The 20,910-nt window shown below is 39.1% G+C and overlaps 2 protein-coding genes across 2 annotated transcripts in view; both read right to left on the bottom strand.

The window, feature by feature from the left end:
• Positions 1 to 20,910, bottom strand: part of HDAC8 (histone deacetylase 8) — a 219,611-nt gene that overhangs the window by 73,302 nt on the left and 125,399 nt on the right. The gene's annotated exons all lie outside the window — the stretch shown is intronic.
• LOC309977924 (ADP-ribosylation factor-like protein 4A) lies at positions 3,056 to 4,315 on the bottom strand (the record flags this gene model as incomplete). Its single annotated transcript, XM_082864295.1, is given in 2 exon segments — positions 3,056 to 4,114; positions 4,116 to 4,315. Coding segments are annotated over 2 exon segments (600 nt in total). The 3' UTR covers positions 3,056 to 3,714.

Below are 20,910 nucleotides of genomic sequence, written 5' to 3' on the forward strand. Positions count from 1 at the left end.
ACTTCACTCTTGATGTTGGCAATTTATGTCTTCTCCGTTTTTAAATTTGTCAGTCCTGCTAGAGATCTGTCAATTTTACAGAACCACCTTTCTGTTTCATTTTCTATATTATTATTGTTTTCAGTTTCATTTAATTTGCTCTACCTAGTATGTTAAGGTGGCAACTTAAATTATTGATTTGAGATTATCTTTTTTTTTAGGATTTGGTACTGTAAATTCCCCTCTCAGCACTGATTTAGCTGTGTCCCACAAATTTTGATATGTTGTATTTTCATTTTAAATCATTTAAATGTAATTTGTGATTCTCCATGAAATTTGCTTTTTGACAAATGGATTATTCAGGAGTGTGTTCTTTAAGTATCTAAATGTTTGGAGATTATCCTATTATCCTTTATTAATTTGTTTGATTCTATTTTGGTCAGAAAATATACCCTGTTTGATTTCCTTCTTTTAAATTTGCTGAGATTTCTTTGTGGTCCACGATGTGGTCTATCTTTATTTTTAAAATTTTAATATCATTGTGATAAAGTATACAAAACATAAAATATGCCATTGCAACCATTTTAAGTATAATATTCAGTGTATTAAGTACATTCACAGTATTGTGCAATCATCACCACTATCTATTCCAAAACTTTTCTATCACCCCAAATAGAAATTCTGTACCCATTAAGCAATAACTCCCCATTCCCCCTTCCCCCAATCCCTGGTAACTTCTAACCTACTTTCTGTCTATATGAATTTGCCTATTGTAGATATTTTGTGTAAGTGGAACTATATAATATTTGTCCTTTTGTGCCTGGATTATTTCACTTGGCATAACGCTTTCAAGGTTCATCCATGTCATAGCTTATATCAGAACATCATTTCTTTCTATGGCCAAATAGTATTTCATTGTATGGATATACCACGTTTTGTTTATCCATTCACCTACTGATGGACATTTGAGCTATTTCACCTTTTGCCTATTGTGAATAATGCTACAGTAAACACCGAATACAAGTATCTGTTTAAGTCCCTGTTTTCAGTTCTTTTGGGTATATAACTTGGAGTGTAACTGCTGGGTCATATGGTAATTCTATACTGAACTTTTTGAGGAACCACCAAACTGTTATCCACAGTGGCTGTGCCATTTTACATTCCCAGTGGCAATTTACAAGAGTTCCAATTTCTCCACATCCCCAGTAACACCTGCTATTTTCATTTAAAAAATTATAGTTATCCCAGTAAAGTGGTTTCTCATTGAGGTTTTGATTTGCAGTTCCCTAATAACTAATGATGTTGAGCATCTTTTCATGAGCTCATTGGCCATTTGTAAATCTTCTCTGGAGAAATGTCTATTTAATTCCTTTGCCAATTTTTTTTAAACATCTTTATTGGAGTATAATTGCTTTACAATGGTATGTTAGTTTCTGCTTTATAACAAAGAGAATCAGCTATACATATACATATATCCCCATATCTCCTCCCTCTTGCGTCTCCTTCCCTCCCACCCTCCCTATCCCACCCCTCTAGGTGGTCACAAAGCACTGAGCTGATCTCCCTGTGCTATGTGGCTGCTTCCCACTAGTTATCTATTTTACATTTGGTAGTATATATAAGTCCATGCCACTCTCTCACTTCGCCCTGGCTTACCCTTCCCCCTCCCCATGTCCTCAAGTCCATTCTCTACATCTGTGTCTTCATTCCTGTCCTGCCCCTAGGTTCTTCAGAACCATTTTTTTTTCAGATTCCATATATATGTGCTAGCATACGGTATTTGTTTTTCTCTTTCTGACTTACTTCACTCTGTATGACAGACACTAGGTCCATCCACGTCACTACAAATAACTCAATTTCGTTTCCTTTTATGGCTGAGTAATATTCCATTGTATACATGTGCCACATCTTCTTTATCCATTCATCTGTCAACTGACACTTAGGTTGTTTCCATGGCCTGGCTGTTGTAAAAAGAGCTGCAGTGAACATTGTGGTACATGCCTCTTTTTGAATTATGGTTTTCTCAGGGTATATGCCCAGTAGTGGGATTGCTGGGTCGTATGGTAGTTCTATTTTTAGTTTTTTAAGGAACCTCCCTACTGTTCTCCATAGTGGCTGTATCAATTTACATTCCCACCAACAGTGCAAGAGGGTTCCCTTTTCTCCACACCCTCTCCAGCATTTATTGTTTACAGATTTTTTGATGATGGCCATTATGATTGGTGTGAGGTGATACCTCACTGTAGTTTTGACTTGCATTTCTCTAATGATTAATGATGTTGAGCATTCTTTCATGTGCTTGTTGGCTATCTGTATATCTTCTTTGGAGAAATGTCTATTTAGGTCTTCTGCCCATTTTTGGATTGGGTTGTTTGTTTTTTTGATATTGAGCTGCATGAGTTGCTTGTAAATTTTGGAGATTAATCCTTTGTCAGTTGCTTCATTTGCAAATATTTTCTCCCATTCTGAGGGTTGTCTTTTCGTCTTGTTTATGGTTTCCTTTGCTGTGCAAAAGGTGTTAAGTTTCATTAGGTCCCATTTGTTTATTTTTGTTTTTATTTCCATTGCTCTAGGAGGTGGGTCAAAAAGGATCTTGCTGTGATTTATGTCATAGAGTGTTCTTCCTATGTTTTCCTCTAAGAGTTTAATACTTTCTGGCCTTACCTTTAGGTCTTTAACCCATTTTCAGTTTACTTTTGTGTATGGTGTTAGGGAGTGTTCTAACTTCATTATTTTACATGTAGCTGTCCAGTTTTCCCAACACCACTTATTGAAGAGGCTGTCTTTTCTCCATTGTATATTCTGGCCTCCTTTATCAAAAATAAGGTGACCATATGTGCGTGGGTTTATCTCTGGGCTTTCTATCCTGTTCCATTGATCTATATTTCTGTTTTTGTGCCAGTACTATACTGTCTTGATTACTGTAGCTTTGTAGTATAGTCTGAAGTCAGGAAGCCTGATTCTTCCAGCTCCATTTTTGTTTCTCAAGATTGCTTTTGCTATTCGGGGTCTTTTGTGTTTCCATACAAATTGTGAAACTTTTGTTCTAGTTCTATGAAAAATGCCATTGGTAGTTTGATAGGGATTGCATTGAATCTGTAGATTGCTTTGGGTAGTATAGTCATTTTCACAATGTTGATTCTTCCAAGCCAAGAACATGGTATATCTCTTGATCTGTTTGTATCATCTTTAATTTCTTTCATCAGTGTCTTAGTTTTCTGCGTACAGGTCTTTTGTCTCCTTAGGTAGGTTTATTCCTAGGTATTTTTTTCTCTTTGTGGCAATGGTATATGTGAGTGTTTCCTTAATTTCTCTTTCAGATTTTTCATCATTAGTGTATAGGAATGCAAGAGATTTCTGTGCATTGCCAATTTTTTTTTTTTTTTTTTTTTTTTTTTTTTTTTTTTTAGGCAGACACTCTTCAAAGTTTTATTTCACTGACTTCAGGTCAAATTTCCACAGCTGTTTTCTGGTCAATTTTATATCTTTGCTTGGCTTCCCAAAATGGTAGTACCAAAAGATTTGTGGGGTAGGGAGAAGAGGCCATTTTAAGAAGCACTGTATTTACTCATCTTCCACAAGGCAACAGAGTTGGACATCTTATTGTCCAACCAAACAAAGCTTTAACAGCATCCAGGAGGGCAGGCATGCAAACCAGGCTGTCGACACTCTTCCATTTGTCAAAATCAGACCACAGAAAACCTACTCCACATAGACCTAAAAGGTTATCACCATTCATCTTTTCTTTTTCTGCTGCTGCAACATTTTTCTTCTTTTAATTATCATATCATGTAGTTTCTCAAGTCCTTCCTTCAGTCCATCACCTATGATTGCACAGGTGGGCTGAAAATGCCAGGGAGTTGATGAGCTCAGTTCACTCATTGCTAACAATTTCTCAATTTCTGAGAGAGATAATGAGTTCCTCAGGTCTTGTTTTTTAGCAACTATAAGCACAGGAACTCCTTGATTTTCTGATATCCTAGTTATTTTATGAAGTTCAGTTTTGGCTTCTTCCATCCTTTCAACATCAACAGAGTCCACAACAAACACAATGCCATCTGCGCATCTGGTATATGACTTCCACAGTGGCCTTAATTTCTCCTGACCACCTACATCCCAGAAGTGAAAAGTTACTTTTAGAATTTCCCAAGGTTACCTTAATTTTTTCCATGTTAAATCCTTTGGTAGGTACGGTATTTACAATTTCATTGAACTGTAGCCTGTATAACACAGTTGTCTTTCCAGCAGAGTCCAAACCCATAATGACAATGTGGAAGGACTGAAATGAAGGCAGGCTGGACAGGATCAAAGTCTGGTCTGACAGTCCATTCCCCATTTCCATCTGCAAAGAAGTGTTCCAAACTGAAAGGCTTTCTTCTTACTGCTTGAGAACTTTTCTTCCTAGGGGATCCAGCTACCAGACTCCCGAATTGGAGCCTAGATCCAAATGAGAAAGCATTGGTAGGCTTTTCTACGTGGGGGCAGAGAAGCACCCCACCGCCACTCAGCTCAGCTCTCCACGCAACTCTGGTGGTTGCCTCACTAGAAACCGTGGCTCCAAACTATGACCACACCCACTCCACGTGGCCCACCCCTGAGCCCCAATCCCATTGGTCACCTGTGTCAGCGCGTCCATGCCACACGCGCCCCCGCGCCCTAATTGGTGAGAGTAACTGCCGCTCCCAGCATGGCAGAGCCAGGCTCTCCCTCGGTCCACAGACACCACCTTTTGCCTTCAAGTTAGAAAAGAGGGCGCCTGTGGAGGAGCCGAGCGACCCCTGCAGGGGAAGGGGAGCCTCGGCCTGTCGGTCACGTCACCGCCAGCCAGCTCGCTCTGCCCACCCGGGTGCACCTGCAGTGGGGACACCGTGCCGAGGTTCTCACATCCAGCCCGCGGTCACCACTGGTGTGTTTAACCCTTTGTCCACTGGCCAGAGGTTGCTCCCTGTGGCTGCGCCAGCCCACAGGAGTGAATGATCTGACCTGCGGCAGCTGCCGGGGAAGGCCTGCTGTCCCTGCAGCACGATCCCTTCACCTCACCGCTCCGCACCCAGCCTGCCAATTTTTCAAATGGGTTATTTGTCTTCTTGTTGAGCTTAGGAGTTCTTTATATATTATGAATATTAAATCCTTATTAGATGATTTGCAAATATTTTCTCCCATTCTATAGTTTTCTTTCCACTTTCTTGATAATGTATTTTGATCCACAATAGTTTTAAATTTTTATAAGTCAAATTCATCTATTTTTTCTCTTGTTGTCATGTCTAAGAATCCACTGCCAATTCCAAGGTCATGAAGATTTATGTTTTCTTCAAGAATTTTATGGTTTTAGGTCTTATATTTAGACTGGTGATCTATTTTGAGTTAATTTTTGCATATGGTGTGTGGTAGGGAGTCCAACTTCATTGTCTTGCATGTGGATATCCAGTTGTCCAAGCACCATTTGTTGAAGAGATAATTCTTTCCCCATTAAATGAATTTGGCACCTTTGTTGAAAATCAATTGGCCATAGATGTATGGGTTTATTTCTGGACTTACAATTCTATATCATTGGTCTATATGCCTGTCCTTCTGCCAATACCACACTGTTTTGATTACTGTAGCATTGTAGTAAGTTTTGAAATTGGGAAGTGAGTCCTCTAACTTTGTTCTTTTTCAAGATTGTTTTGGTTATTTGGGGCCTCTTGAGATTCCATATGAATTTGAGGATTGGCCTTTTCATTTCTGCAAAAAAAAAAGGCTGTTGAGATTTTGACAGGCATTACAGTGAATCTATAGGCTGCTTTGGGCAGTACTGACATATTAACAATATTAAGTCTTATAATCTGTGAATACAGGATGCTGTTCCATTTATTTAGGTCTTCCTTAATTTCCTTCAGCAAATATTTTGTAATTTTCAGTGTACCAGTCATTCACCTCCTTGGTTAAATTTATTCTTGGGTACTTTATTCTTTGGGATGCTATATGGAATTGCTTTCTTAAAAATTTTTGGATTGTTTATTGCTGGTGTATAAAAACACATTTGATTTTGTGTGTGTATTGTAGCCAGCAAAATTGCTGAGTTTGTTCATTAGCTCTAGTAGCTTTCATGTGGATTCTTTGGAATCTTCTATATGTATGATCATGTCATCTGTGAATAGGGAGAGTTTTATTACTTGCATTCCAATCTTAATGCGTTTTATTTCCTGTTTTCTTGTCTAATTGCTCTGGCTAGAAATTCTAGTATAATAGCAGTGGTAAAAGTGGGTGTCTTGTCTTAATTCCTGATCTTAGTGGGAAAGAGTTCATCTTTTATCATTGACTATGTTAGCTGTAGGTTTTTCGTAAATGCCCTTTATCATGTTGAGGAGTTTCTGTTTATTCCTGGCATTCTGAATGCTTTTATCATAAGTGGGTGTTGGATTTTGTCAAATGCCTTTTCTGCATCAATTGAGATGATCATGTAGCTTTTCCCCTTTGTTATATTAATGTGATGTATTATATTGATTGATTTTCTTACGTTGAACCATCCTTGCACACCTGGGTTAAATTCCCCTTGGTCATTTTAATATGCAGTTGAATTCAGTTTCCTAGTATTTTGTTAAAGGACTTTTGCATCTATAATCATAAGATATTTGGGGCTGTAATTTTCTTTTCTTGTTAGGTCTTTATCTGGCTTTGGTATCAGGGCAATGGTGGCCTCCTAGCATGAGTTGGGAAGTGTTCAATCTTATTCAGTTATCTGGAAGAGTTTGAGGCAAATTGGTATTAATTCTTTAAATGTTTTGTAAAACTCACCAGTGAAGCCATCTGGTTGTGACTTTTCTTTGTTGGGAGGTTCTTCATTACTAATTCAATTTAAATATTTTACTTGTTACAGATCTATTGAGATGCTATATTTCTTCTTGAGTCAGTTCTGGTAACTTTTTTATTTCTAGAATTTGTCCATATCATCTAGGTAATCTAATTTGTTAGCATACAATTGTTAGTTGCATTCTCTTATAATCTTAAAACATATCTCTGTAAGTTTGGCAATAATGTCCTCCATTTATTTATTTATGTATTTGTTTGTTTATTTATTTATTTATGGCTGCACTGGGTCTTAGTTGCCGCATGTGGGATCTTTCGTTGAGGTGTGTGGGCTCTTTGTTGTGGTTCACGGGCTTCTCTCTAGTTGTGGCATGCGGGGCTTCTCTCTAGTTGTGGCACATGGGCTCCAGAGTGTGTGGGTCTAGTAGTTGTGACATGCGTGCTCTCTAGTTGTGGCGTGTGGGCTCCAGAGCGTGTGGGCTCTGTAGTTGTGGCATGTGGGCTCTCTAGTTGTGGTACATGGGCTCAGTAGTTGTGATGCTTGGGCCTAGTTGCCCCACGGCCTGTGGGATCTTAGTTCCCTGACCAGGGATTGAACCTGCGTCCCCTGCATTGTAAGGCAGATTCTTAACCACTGGACCACCAGGGAAGTCCCAATGTCCTTCCGTTGATTTCTGAATTTAGTTATTTGTGTCTTCTCTCTCTCTCTCTTTTTTCTTTATCAGTCTAGCTAAAGGTTTGTCAATTTTGTTGCTCTTTTTTTTAAAAAAAAGATTATTCATTTATTTAGTTTTGGCTGCATTGCTGTGCGTGGGCTTCCTCTAGTTGTAGTGAACGGGGGCTACTCTTTGTTGCAGTGTGTGGGCTTCTCATTGCGGTGGCTTCTCTTGCTGCAGAGCACAGGCTCTATGTGCACGGGCTTCAGTAGTTGTGGCACATGGGCTCAGTAGTTATGGCCCATGGGCTATAGAGCACAGGCTCAGTAGTTGTGGTGCATGGGCTTTGCTGCTCTGCAGCATGTGGGATCTTCCCGTACCAGGGTTTGAACCCATGTCCCCTGCATTGGCAGGCGGATTCTCAACCACTGCACCACCAGGTAAGTCATTGTTCCTCTTTTCAAAGAACCAACTTTTGGGTTTGTTCATTCTCTGTACTGTTTTTCTATTCTCTATTTAATTTATTTCTATTCTAATCTTTGTTGTTTCCTTTCTTCTGCTAGCTTTGGATTTAGTTATTTCTTCTTTTTCCAGTTCCTCAAGATGTAAAAGTAGTTTATTGATTTGAGATCTTCTTTTAATGTAGGCATTTACAGGTATAAATTTCCCTCTTATTATGGCTCTTGCTGCATCTCATGAGTTTTATATGTTGCATTTTCATTTTCTTTCATTGCAAAGTATTTTCTCATTTCCACTGTGTTTTCTTCTTTGATCCATTAGTTGTTTTAAGAGTGTGTTGCTTAATTTCCACATATTTTTGAACTTCTCACTTTCCCCTCTGTTGTTGTTTCTTTTAGCTTTATTCCATTGTGGTTAGAAAAGACAGTTTGAATGATTTCAATCTTCTTAAATGTATCGAAACTTGTTTTGTGGCCTAACATATGGTCAATCCTGGGGAATGTTCTATGTCCACTTGAAAAGAATGTGCATTCTGCTGTTGTTGGGGGGAATGTTCTCTCTACGTATCCTTCTGGTCTAATTGGTTTATAATGCTATTCAAGTTCTCTATTTCCTTATTGCCCTTATGTCTAGATGTTCTAACTATTATCGAAAGTGGTATTTGAAGTCTCCAACTATTACAGTAGAACTGTCTATTTTTCTTCTCAATTCTGTAAATGTTTGCTTTCTACACTTTGGGGTTCTGTTGTATAGTATAAATAGGTTTATAATTGTTATATATTCCTGATGAATTGATCCTTTTATCAATATATAATGTCTTTGTCTCTTGTAACACTTTTTGATATAAAGTCGATTTTGTCTGATATTAGTATAAGCCAACCTCAGCTCTTTTTGGTTACCATTTGCATGGAATATTTTTTTCCATCCTTTCTTTCACTTTCAACCTACTTATTTCTTTGGATCTAAAGTAAATTTCTCATAGACAGCATACAGTTGCACCGTGGTTTCTTTTTTTAATTCACTCTGCCCAATCTCTGCCTTTAATTGGACACTTTAATTAATTTACATTTAATGTGTTTGCTAATAAGGAAGGCTTTCTGCCATTTCTTATACTATCTTTGTCCCTCATTTATTACATTAATGTCTTCTTTTGTATTTAGTTGATTATTTGTAGTGAACCTTTTTGATTCTCTTCTCATTTCCATTTGTACATTAAAAGAACATTTATTTTGTAGTTACCATGGGAATTACATTTAACATCCTAAATTTATTATAATATAGTTTGAATTGATACCAACTTAACTTCAATAGCATATAAAAACTCTGCTATTATTCAGTTCCATCCCTTCCTTATGTTGTTGTTGTCACAAATTACATCTTTAGATATTGTGTGCCCAATAACAGATTTATAATTATTCTTATGCGTTTGTTTTTTATGTCATGTAGAAAAGAAAGAGTGGAGTTACAAACCAAAAGTGCAATACTAGCTTTTATGTTTGCCCATGTAGTTCTCTTTACCAGAGAACTTTATTTCTTTATTTCTTCATATAGCTTCACGTTATTGTCTAGTGTCCTTTCATTTCAACTTGAAGGACTTCTTTTTGCCCCATTTTTTCTCAGGTAGGTCTAGTGTTAACAAACTCCCTCAACTTTTGTTTATCTGGGAATGTCTTAATTTCTCCCTCAATTTTGAAGAAGAATTTTGCCGAATATAGAATTCTTAGTTGACAGGTTTTTTTTCAGTGCTTTAAATATGTCATCCAACCACCTTCTGGCCTACATGGTCTCTGATGAGAAATCAGCTTTTAATCTTATTGAGGATCCCTTGTATGTGACTAGTTGCTTCTCTTTTGCTGCTTTCAAGATTCTGTTTGTTTGTCTTTCAAGAGTTTGATTGTAATGAGTGTTGGTGTGGATTGCATCTATCCTCCTTGGAATTCATTGAGCTTCTTGGATGCGTAGATAATGTCTTTCATCAAATTTGGGAAGCTTTCGGCCTTTACTTCTTTAAACATTCTTTCTGACTTTCTCTCTCTCTTTTTCTTCTGTGACTCCCATAATGGTGTCCCATGGGTCCCTTAGGCTCTGTTCTCCTTTCTTCATTCTTGTTTTCTTTCTGTCCCTTGGACTGGGTAATTTTAATTTTCTTATCTTCAAATTCACTGATCTTGTGCCTGAAGCTTCTAGTGAACTGCTAGCATTTTGACAGATTTCCTTGAATGTCAGGAGTTTTTTAAAATGACAAAAAACACCTCTTCCAGTCTTTAAGGTCTTCTCAGGTCTTTTCTGAGCATGCTATATGCCCTGGGCATTTCCCCATATACACAGGTGCTTTTGACTGCCTTCATTTTCCAAAGAAATACTCTCTCTGGCTTTTCCTCCCAGGCCTTAGGTTGTCTATTTTATGTCTAAACTGCAATCTTTTGCCTCAGGAATCTGTGGGTTGTTCATCTACCTTACGATGTTTTCAAGCAATGCTCACCACTTTTATGACCTAGTTGAGTTTCAAGTTAGGTGTAACAGAGATGAGTACCCTGCATCTGTCATCCAGGTAGCCCCTGACAGGTTAGAATAAATCTACACAGTAATTTTCAAATAAGGTCTACTCTCTTCCCTCTTGAACCATGGTCTAGGGTTCTACACTAGGAATATATTTTCGAGAGTGCTGCCCAGTTGGGATGGGAGTAGGACAAGGGCAAGTAAAAATGCCATAAAGCTCTCCTACCATTAAAAAGCTAGGTACCTTTTTACTTGTACCATGAGCTGTTATTTTCCTTTAACAGTTTATTCCAGGGGGCATTGCATTTGAACTAGGATTACATGGTACACCTTGATATGACCCTTAACTTTTATTTATTTCATTTGTATTTTGATCAAAGTAATAGTTTAATAACATGCACATAGTTTACAAAGTTAAACATTACCTAAGTCTTACGATGACACACAGCAGTTCTCTAACTTATCCCTTCACGTTTCCAATTTCTATTTCCAACAAACAGCCACATTTCATTCTTTTAGTCACTTCTAGTACTTCTCTGTATATATTCAAATAAAATGAGAAGATTGGTAGTTGTTTTTCAATATTTGATATGCTCTACTGACTTCCTTCTATGGAAGATTATAATTGAGTCCTACTACTATCTCCCACATCCATCTACACACACATTTCACCTTGTCTCATACTCCACATTTAATTATCCCAGAATTGTTGGCCAAATTAACATTCAGTGTTTAAAGTTATGGTGACAACAAATACTGTTCACAGCTGAGCCAGCTGCTATATAGTATGGCTACTTTTCCTTCCTTGGAAATTTTTTTCCTGGAATTAATAATTACCTCACCTTATATATGTTGTCTAGCTTTCTATGTACTTATCATTAATGCATATCAATTCCTATGTATTTATCACTAACTCATGCCACACTCTTTGACAAAACTGTAATATTCTCAGTATTGTCAACCACACCAGGCAATCTGTGAATTCCATCTTCTCCTCAGAACCTTTCCCTGAAGCTCTCCAGTTTGGACTGTTTGATTTCTAGGCCTCTGTACAGCTGGTATATGGGACCTTCTCCTCACTGCCATCCTGAGAAATCCCTGCTGTTTTCTCCTGCATTGGATCCTCTGTTTCCTGGATCATATGTCTTCTGCTTTCTGGATTTACTGCCCTCGTTTTCTTGGGTACCTACTCCAAGATTCCTGAACTTGCATGCCTGAAAATGTCTGTATTCTATCCTTGCAATTGATTGGTAGTTTGGCTGCATATGGAATTCAAGGCCCAATGTCTTCAAGCTTTCAGTATTGTTGATAAGAAGTCCAAAGCCATTCTGATTTTAGAACCTTTTTGTGTGACCCCAAATTTTCCTCCCTAGAAGCTTTATAGCTTTTAGAATAATTTCTTTTCCCCTTTGCTCTAAAGTTTTATGATATGACTTGAGGTGTGTTTTTCCTTTATGGTGCTGGGCAACCAGTGGGCCCTGTCAGTCTGGAAATTAATGTCCTTAGGTTTGGGGGAGATTTTCTTTTATTATTTATTTGATAATTTCCTCTCCTTAATTTTCTTCTCAAGAATTATTTTTATTGGATGTTGGACCTCATGGATTAATTGTTTAATTTTCTTATTTTTCCCTTTTCCATTTCTCATCTCTCTACCTATTAATTCTTAGAGATTTCTCCAACTATATCTTCCAACACCTTGTTGAAAAAAAATTTTTAAACCACTTTAGTCATTTCTAAGCGTTCAGTTCAGTGGCATTAAGTACATTCACAAAACTGCAACCATCATCACTATGCATTTGCAGAACTTTTTTTTTTGCAGAACTTTTTAATCATCTTAAACATAAGCTACAAACCCATTAAACAATAACTCCCTATTCTTCCCTCTCCCTAACCCCTGGTAAACTCTAAATCTACTTTCTGTCTCTATGAATTTGCCTATTCGAAGTACCTCCTATAAGTGGAATCATACATTGTTTGCCATTTTGTGTCTGGCTTATTTCACTTAGCATACTGTTTTTAAGGTTCATCCATATTGTAGTATGTATTAGAATTCCATTCCTTTTAAAGGCTGAGTAATATTCCATTGTATGTTAATACCATATTTGTTTTTCCATTCTTCTTTTGATGTATATTTGGGTTGTTCCCACCTTTTGGTTTTTAAAAATAATGCTGTAATTACAGTGATATACAAGTGTCTGCTTTCAATTCTTTGGGGAATATACCTAGAGGAAGAATTGCTGGGTCATATGGTAATTCTGTGTTTAACTTTTGGGGGAACTGTCAAGCTGTTTTCCACAGTAGCTGCACAATTTTACATTCCCACCAATAAGGCACAAGGGTTCCAATTTTTCCATGTCCTTACCAACACTTGCTATTTTCCATTTAAAAAATAATATCCATCTTAACAGGTATGAAGTGATAACTCACTGTGGTTTCTTACCATTGTAAAGTTGACTTTTCCTTGATTTGGCATTTTCTTGATTGCTGTAAACCTTTGACTGTTTTCCAGAGTTTTGACAAGTTGTTTCTGACAGTTTCTGTTTGTTTTTCTATGCTTCTGTGGAGTGATGGTAGCTCGGCATTGCCTACTCCATCATTTTTATATGGTATATCTTGGTATATGTTCCATGGGTGCTTGAGAAGAATGTATATTCTGCTGTTATTGGGTGAAGTGTCCTATAAATGTCAGTTAGATCCTCTTGGTTGATGGTTGTGTTGAGTTCTTCTTTATCTTTCCTGATTTCCTGTCTAGTTGTTGTATCACACCCATAACAGGAACGGATAAAACTAACTTCTTCCTCCCAATGAAGGTAAGAGAACTTAAGGTAGCTTAGGGAAGAATATAAGCGAGAGTTTCCATGACTTTCTAAGAGCCTGATGTCTTTCAATTGCAGGTCTGCCTCTGCTGCTTCATCTCCCACTATTTCCTCAGATACCCTACATACATAGTAAACTATTTATAGTTCCCCAAGACCATGTGCTCTTTTACCTTTCTCTGGCTTTGTACCTGCAATCACTTTTCCTGAAATGTCCTCCCCTTGAGTATCTTTAAAGATTCAGCTCATATATTACCTCCCTTATGAAACTTTTGCTGATCACTTAGAGCAACTTGAATATATCTTTCTTTGGATGCTAATTTACAATGAAGCTAATCATAAATCTTCAAAGTCCCTCACTTGGACAGACACTTTCCAAGGTCCTGGGAGGAGCCCTAACATTATTTTACAAGGGTATATATATATATATATATATATATATACCCTTGTAAAATAATATATACATTATATAAAATAAAATTAAAAAAATATATATAATCTAATTTGCAAAGTAAGATATTTAACCATATTCAGTTAAGACTTTTCTCCAGTCTGACTTTTCCTCCATCAGACATCCCCCTTGTGTTGGGTGGCACTGGAGTGGCTAAGAGGAAATTGAGTTGTGGATAGATTTAGTTTGGGTTTAATGGGATATATTTATGTGGTTTGCAATGACTTATGTGTATAGTTAATTTATTGCTAATGGTGTAGGAATGGCTTCAGGAATGCTCCCATAACCTGATGTCTTGACTCACCCAGCATCTTTACACAAAACAGAGAGAGCCAGAGGTATTATAGCCATACGAATGTATCCTATAGTGCCCTGTCTTAGACATGTTGGGGAGCAGAGGAGAAACAAAGCTTGAAATGTACAAAGCCCAAAGTTAGTCTGTGGAAAATTCTTCTAATCATCACATTTAAATTTTAAGTGAAGGATTTTTTTGTTTTGTTTTGTTTTGTTTTTGTGGTACGTGGGCCTCTCACTGTTGTGGCCTCTCCTGTTGCGGAGCACAGGCTCCGGACATGCAGGCTCAGTGGCCATGGCTCACAGGCCCAGCTGCTCTGCAGCATGTGGGATCTTCCCAGACCAGGGCACGAACCCGTGTCCCCTGCATCGGCAGGCGGACTCTCAACCACTGCGCCACCAGGGAAGCCCCAGGATTTGTATTTTTAATGATACTTAGTCAAAATGAAAGTTTCCTCCTTTCAAAACTATAGTCAATTCAGCATGTACAACTATAAATAAATCATAATACTTTTTTCATGGAAATTGTACAAAATAGAATTTATCAAAATTCCTGTTTTTCTTTCTTTTGTTTTTAAAAGCATTTTTTTTTTGTTTTTGGCTGTGCCACACATCTTATGGGATCTTAGTTCCCTGACCAGGGATTGAAACCGGGCCCCTGGCAGTGAAAGCGTAGAGTTCTAACCACTGGACTGCCAGGGAATTCCCCAAATTCCTGTTTTTGAAGAACCCAAACCTCCTAGCAGTATTACAAACAGCAAGTACAGCTTTGTGTACAGTCACATATTTTATGCATCTCATCTGCTATGTACTGAATTGTGTCCCCCCAACTCCCCCAACTTCATGTGCTGAAGCCCTAACACCCAATGTGTCTGTATTTGGAGACAGGGCATTTAGAAGGTTATTAAGGCTAAATGAGGTCATAAGTGTGGGGCCCTGATCTTCTTGGATTGGTGGCTTTATAAGAAGCAATGACTGAGTCTTAAAAGAAACCAATCCACTCGTTTCAAAATGGGGTAAGAGGGGTCTATTCTCTTGCCCAAGTATCTTTGCGGATTTTCCCTTACTCTTCTCTACTACTCACTCACTAGTTGTGTGACCTTGGGACCAACCAGCTAACTCTTTAAGACACAGTTTTCTCTTCTATAATGTAGATAAACACCTCACAAGGTTGTTGTGAAGATTAAATGAAATAAGGCCTGTGAAAGCATCTATCACAGTACTTGGCATACAGTAGGTGCTCAATTAAGGTTAGTTTTCTTTCTTTTATGCTTCTTTTCAGTGAGGTCTGCTCATTCTCTTTAAAGAAGCAGAGTCTCTTCATCTTCCTGGGCTCTCATCCCTCTGTAGTATTCCTCTGAGGAGAAATTGTTTTCTTCATTATCTTGGAAGAAACTCTATCTCCTTATGGGGATACTCATCCTCCCCTGGAATTTTTTCCTGGTTATAAAAAAAGTCCTAAAGTTTACAAGGCCAATGCGTGATCTAGCAGGAAATGTAGACATTTTTCATGTTAATAGTAAAAGGACAAGGAGACCGTTTCCAATTTGTACAGACATTTTGTTACCGTGGCATGTGCTTAGAGCAGAAGCAAGAAAGCAGCAATTAATTGAAGGTCTCTACAATGCAGAGTTTTAATTAATTCATCTGATTTTATTAAATGGTGTAATTTGAAGAGGTATTAGGCATAAAGCAGTTGGTAAATTCCCAGTGCCTAAGTCTACCCCCTACCATGCTCCTCATGGGGCTAGGCAGAGATGCTAGCTCCATGTCACTGCCAGCAAGTCTCATTTCAGAAGGTCTACTTCCTGCAGGTGCATGCCAGGGAAGTAACTGTGGGATATTATCCCAGAAAGGGAGAGTTGGTGGTTGCAAAGGTCAGGAGAGAGCGTGATGCAGCCAAATGTTTTTGGGTCCATTAAGTCAGCACAGCTGCCACATGGGCTGCCAATTCTATTCAGAAGTGGGCAAAATTCAGGTTGGAAAATTGCTTCATGTGGTATGCTCATGTGTGGATTGGAGCAAATAAAGATTAGAGTGGGCAATAGGGACTCATATAGTAAGCAGTTAAGAACTGAAGGTGAAAGCAAGTGAGAGAAGGTGGCCGCTCCCTGCCACTGTCCTCTCCTGCTGCCGCAGCTGCCAGCACCCCCTTTGCCCAGGTGCAGAGGGGAGGGCTTGGAGGCTCTTTATTTCTGTTGCTTCCATTTCACCAACAGTTGGCAGCTCTATCCGTTGTAGGGATTAGCTCCTCAAATTTGTTGTGAATATATTAAGGAAATATTCTTGGTTTATAAAAACCAAGAAAAATTGCATACAGCTAGAATGCAATTTCCAGAAATGGACTTCTTTCCTCTTTTTAGATGTAAATTATCTTTGTCTATTTGTATCTTTTTTTTCTTTCCCCTCAATTTGTTTTGGCCACGCCATGCAGCTTGTGGGATCTAAGTTCCCTGACCAGGGACTGAACCCGGGCCACCTGCAGTGGAAGCGTGGAGTCCTAACCACTGGACGGCCAGGGAAGTCCCCCGTCTTTCCCCTCAATGTTAGAGAAAGGATTATTTTGTATCCTGTTTAGGAGTAAACTCCTAACCTGGGCTCCAGATTTTACCTCCCCTGTAACCTTAAACTCTTAATTACTGCCTTTCCTCTCAATCGTTTTAAATGCCTCTCACTTCATTCCATACTTCTCCTCAGTAACAGACCCCCACAGGTCATTTTCCTTAAACAAACACCTTCTCTTGAAACTGTTGCCCCTTGGAACACTGTCTAGGAAAATAAAAGCAAAAGCTTCTCAGCTGTTCGCCCTTAAAGAGTCATCTCCCCATTTCCTGCTACTTTCTTTCAAGCTACATTAGAACTAAAAATTGGGCTGAACAGCTTTGCAGGGAAGTCTTCCCTCATTCCATTAGGCACTATTAGTCACACCTGCAATGCATTCCCACAGCACTGTGTTCATCCTGCTATTATTGTACTTGGCAACTAGAACTGTAATTTATCTGTTTACACTGTATTGTTATTTACCTCCTTGTATTTGTGTCACTTTTCCTAATCCATAAGTCCCTAAAAGGAAGTGAAGTGACCTTTATCTTGGTGTCCCCAGAAAAGAATGTTTCATAATCGGTGCCCAGTAAGTGTTGAGTGGGAGACATGACGGGGGGGGGGGGTGCTAACAGCTATCGGACCATGACCATGTGCCAGTTTTTCTGTGAGACAGGGGTCATTATACTTTCTTTGCACATAAGAAAATTGAAGTTTATAGAGTTCAAGGAGCTTGCCTAAAGTCATATAGCTATTCAATATTAGAGCTGTAATTCAAATTCCAGTATGTCTGATTTTAAAATCTATGCCCTTTCTATCATGTTGCCTCCAATATCTTACACTGAGTCCAAGTTCTGGTCCTACCAATTCTCTTGTGTCTTCACCCCACTCTCTGCTTTCTGACCTCACAAAGACACCCCAGTGCCCTGATCCCTATTTTCTCCTGGTTTGCCTGCCCGCTTTTGACTCCACATCCAGCCTAGACCACATGACTATACTCTTGAGCCCTCTTTCACCATCACCTTCAACCTCTGTCCCTTTGCCCCATCTGCCTGGAATAATCATCACTCCAGGTCAGCCCCCGCAATGTGCCTTCTCTGTTCTGCCACTATTGCAGAAAACTGCACCAAGGGACAGACTGGTATCACCAATCTGGTTTCCAACTGCACATACACTTTGTGGGCTTCTTCATGATCCTTTCACTCATCTCTGGTGAGCTTCTTCTCCTATTCTTCTCAATTACTGTTCCAATATTTACCACTTTCCCTAACCCCACTATGGACATCCTATCTCTTCCTTCTTGAACATTTAGGACAGTTCTGTGGTTTTGCTATCATACAAAAAAGCTAAGGTGAGCATCCTTATACATATTTCTTTCTTCACTTGAGATTTTTGTCTTAAATGGCAAGCTTCTTGAAAGAGTTAGCCCTACCCATTGCTGTCATTTCATTTCCTTTACCTTCTATTCACCACTCAACCTACAGTTGTCTGGCCTCTATCCCTTCCACTCACTGACTCTCTTCTTTTTTTTTGGTTGCCCCATGCGGCACGTGGGATCTTAGTTTCCCGACCAGGGATCGAAACCGGGCCCCCTGCAGTGGAAGTGTGGAGTCTTAATCATTGGGCCACCAGGGAAGTCCCCTGACATTTTTTTTTAATTGAAGTATAGTTGATTTAAAATGCTGTGTCAGTTTCAGCTGTACGGCAAAGTGATTCAGTTATACATATATATATATATATATATATATTCAGATTCTTTTCCATTATAGGTTATTACAAGATATTGAATATAGTTCCCTGTGTTATATAGTAAGTCCTTGTTGTTTATCTATTTTATATACCTGTTTGTATACGTTAATCCCAACTCCTCTAATTTATCCTCCACCCTTTCCCCTTTGGTAACCATAGTTTATTTTCTCTGTCTGTGAGTCTGTTTGTTTTGTATAAGTTCATTTGTATCCTTTTTTTTAAGATTCCACATATAATTGACATTTTTCTCATCGAGGTAACCAGTAGCCTCCATTTTGCCAAATTCTACTTCATACTTGTAGGTCTATAGCTTATTGGACCTCTCAGCTATATCTGACACATCTGAGAATTCTCTTCATCTTAAACTTTCAACTTCTGTTTTCCATAATCCTACTCTGCTTTTCTTCCTAGTAAGTATTAGCTAATAATTACTGTGTGTTTATCAGGCACTATTCTAAGGGCTTTACATTAATTACATGTACATTTAATTCTCAAACAATTGAGGCTTAGAGGTGAAGTAACTTGCCAAAAGTCACACAGCTGGCATGTGGCAGAGCCTAGAGAATAAAAAATCATACAGACTGGATCCAGAGTCCATGATTTTAATCACTGTGCTATACTGCTTATCCTTAACATACTTTTTCAGTCTCCTTTGTAAGCTCATTTTTTATTTATTTATTTATTTTGTTTGCGGTACACGGGCCTCTCACTGTTGTGGCCTCTCCCGTTGCGGAACACAGGCTCCGGACACGCAGGCTCAGCAGCCATGGCTCACAGGCCCAGCCGCTCCGCGGCATGTGGGATCTTCCCGGACCGGGGCATGAACCCATGTCCCCTGAATCGGCAGGCGGACTCTCAACCACTCCGCCACCAGGGAAGCCCTGTAAGCTCATTTTTACTGGTCTTTTAAACACTGAATTTCTTCAAGACCCCCTCCTTGGCTCTATGGTCTCCTTCTTACACACTCTCCACAGGTAATCTCTTTATTCTCACGGTTTGAATCACACGCTCTTGATACTCAGATCTATATCCAGTTGAATATATCCCCTGAACTTCAGACTCTTAAATCCAACTGCATCTTGGTCAGATCCACTTGGGTGTTCTACTGGCACCTGGTACTCAACGTAAAAACTGGCTCACTTGTAGTGCTCCTCCTCCTGTATTCATCATGCAGTAACGTCATCCAGTCATCAAAACCACGGTGACATCCTAGATTTCTCCTCCTTTACCTTCAGAATCCAATTAATCACCAGGTTGTGCTAATTCTGTCTCTTAAACATTTTTTAAATCTTTCCATTGTCTTCATCCCTACTTTAAACTCTCTTCATCACTTGCCTGACATATTGCAACAGTCTCCAGCCTGGTCTCTCTTAAATCTATCCTGAATCATCTCAGCAAAACACAGATCTGACCATGTCACTGCCCTTCCATGACTCAGTACTGCCTGTTGGCAGTACCTGTTGGTACATTCTCAGTTCTTCAGCATGACACAGCTTTCTGTGGTTAAAAGCATGGGCTCTGGAGTTAAACTGCCTGCTTTGAATCTCAGCTCTGATGGTGTGCCACGTTGGGCAAGGTACCCAATCTCCTTCTGTCTCAGTTTCCATATTGGTATTATGATTGTGAGAATTACATGACATATCCATGTAAGGCACTTAGAACACTGCCTGGCATATAATAAGTGCGCAATAACTGTTTGCTACTGTCAATGTTATTATCTAGTCTCATCTCCTCTCATTCCTTGCCTTCAAGCTTATGTTCTGGTAATACTGCACTGTTTATAATTCCCTAAAGGCATCATGCTGTTTCACGGCTGTGTGCCTTTCTACTGCTGTTTCCTTAACCTTCTATACTTTCACACACTTATCTGCCTGGCTAATCCTCGGCTCAGTCCTTAGCCAGACATCATCTTCAGGATATCTTCCTTGACTCCCATGCCTCTGACACAGTCTGAGTAATTTGCTTTCTTCTATGACCTTATAGACTCTGTACATGCCTCTAACGGCGTTTAACACAGCGAACTGAAGTTGCCTATGTATGTCTGTCTCCCCTGCTGGACTGTAAGCTCTGTGAGCAAAGGGATACGTCTTTTACTTCTTTGTACCTTCAGCACTTAGCATTGTGCCCATATAGTAGGTGCCTGTTGAACTGAACTGCCTCCCTTTTCATGGAAAAGTTAGGTATCCGCATTTGTGGCTCACTTGACTAGGAAAAGAATGTCTCTATCTTTTGCCAAGCTGGTCTTTCCCATTTCAATACATTCCACCACTGAAATGTTTGAGTCAGAAACTTTGATTCCTCCATTTCCCTCACCCTCACCCTGACATATTATGTCAGTTCTATCTCCAAAATATGTCATTATTCTCATTTCCACTGCTACCACCACCATCTCTCAACTGGCACCTGGCCTCCTAACTGGTCTCTATACTTCCATTCACACCACCCACCCTCCATTCCATACCGCAGCCAGAGTTGTTTTAAAATGTACATCAAAGCATGGTACCTCTCCTAGTTAAAAGCCTTCAGTGCCTTCTCACTCTATTAAGAATGCGATCCAACTCTTCACCATGGGCTACAGAGCCCTGCAGGGTCTGGCCCCTTGCCCCTTACTCACTAGCGCTAGTCATAGTAGCCTTCTTCCAATACCCAGAACACACCAAGCTCTTTCTTGCTTCAG

This window comes from Leucopleurus acutus (assembly GCF_964270905.1).
Source record: "Leucopleurus acutus genome assembly, chromosome: X".
Taxonomy (NCBI): Eukaryota; Metazoa; Chordata; class Mammalia; order Artiodactyla; family Delphinidae; genus Leucopleurus; species Leucopleurus acutus.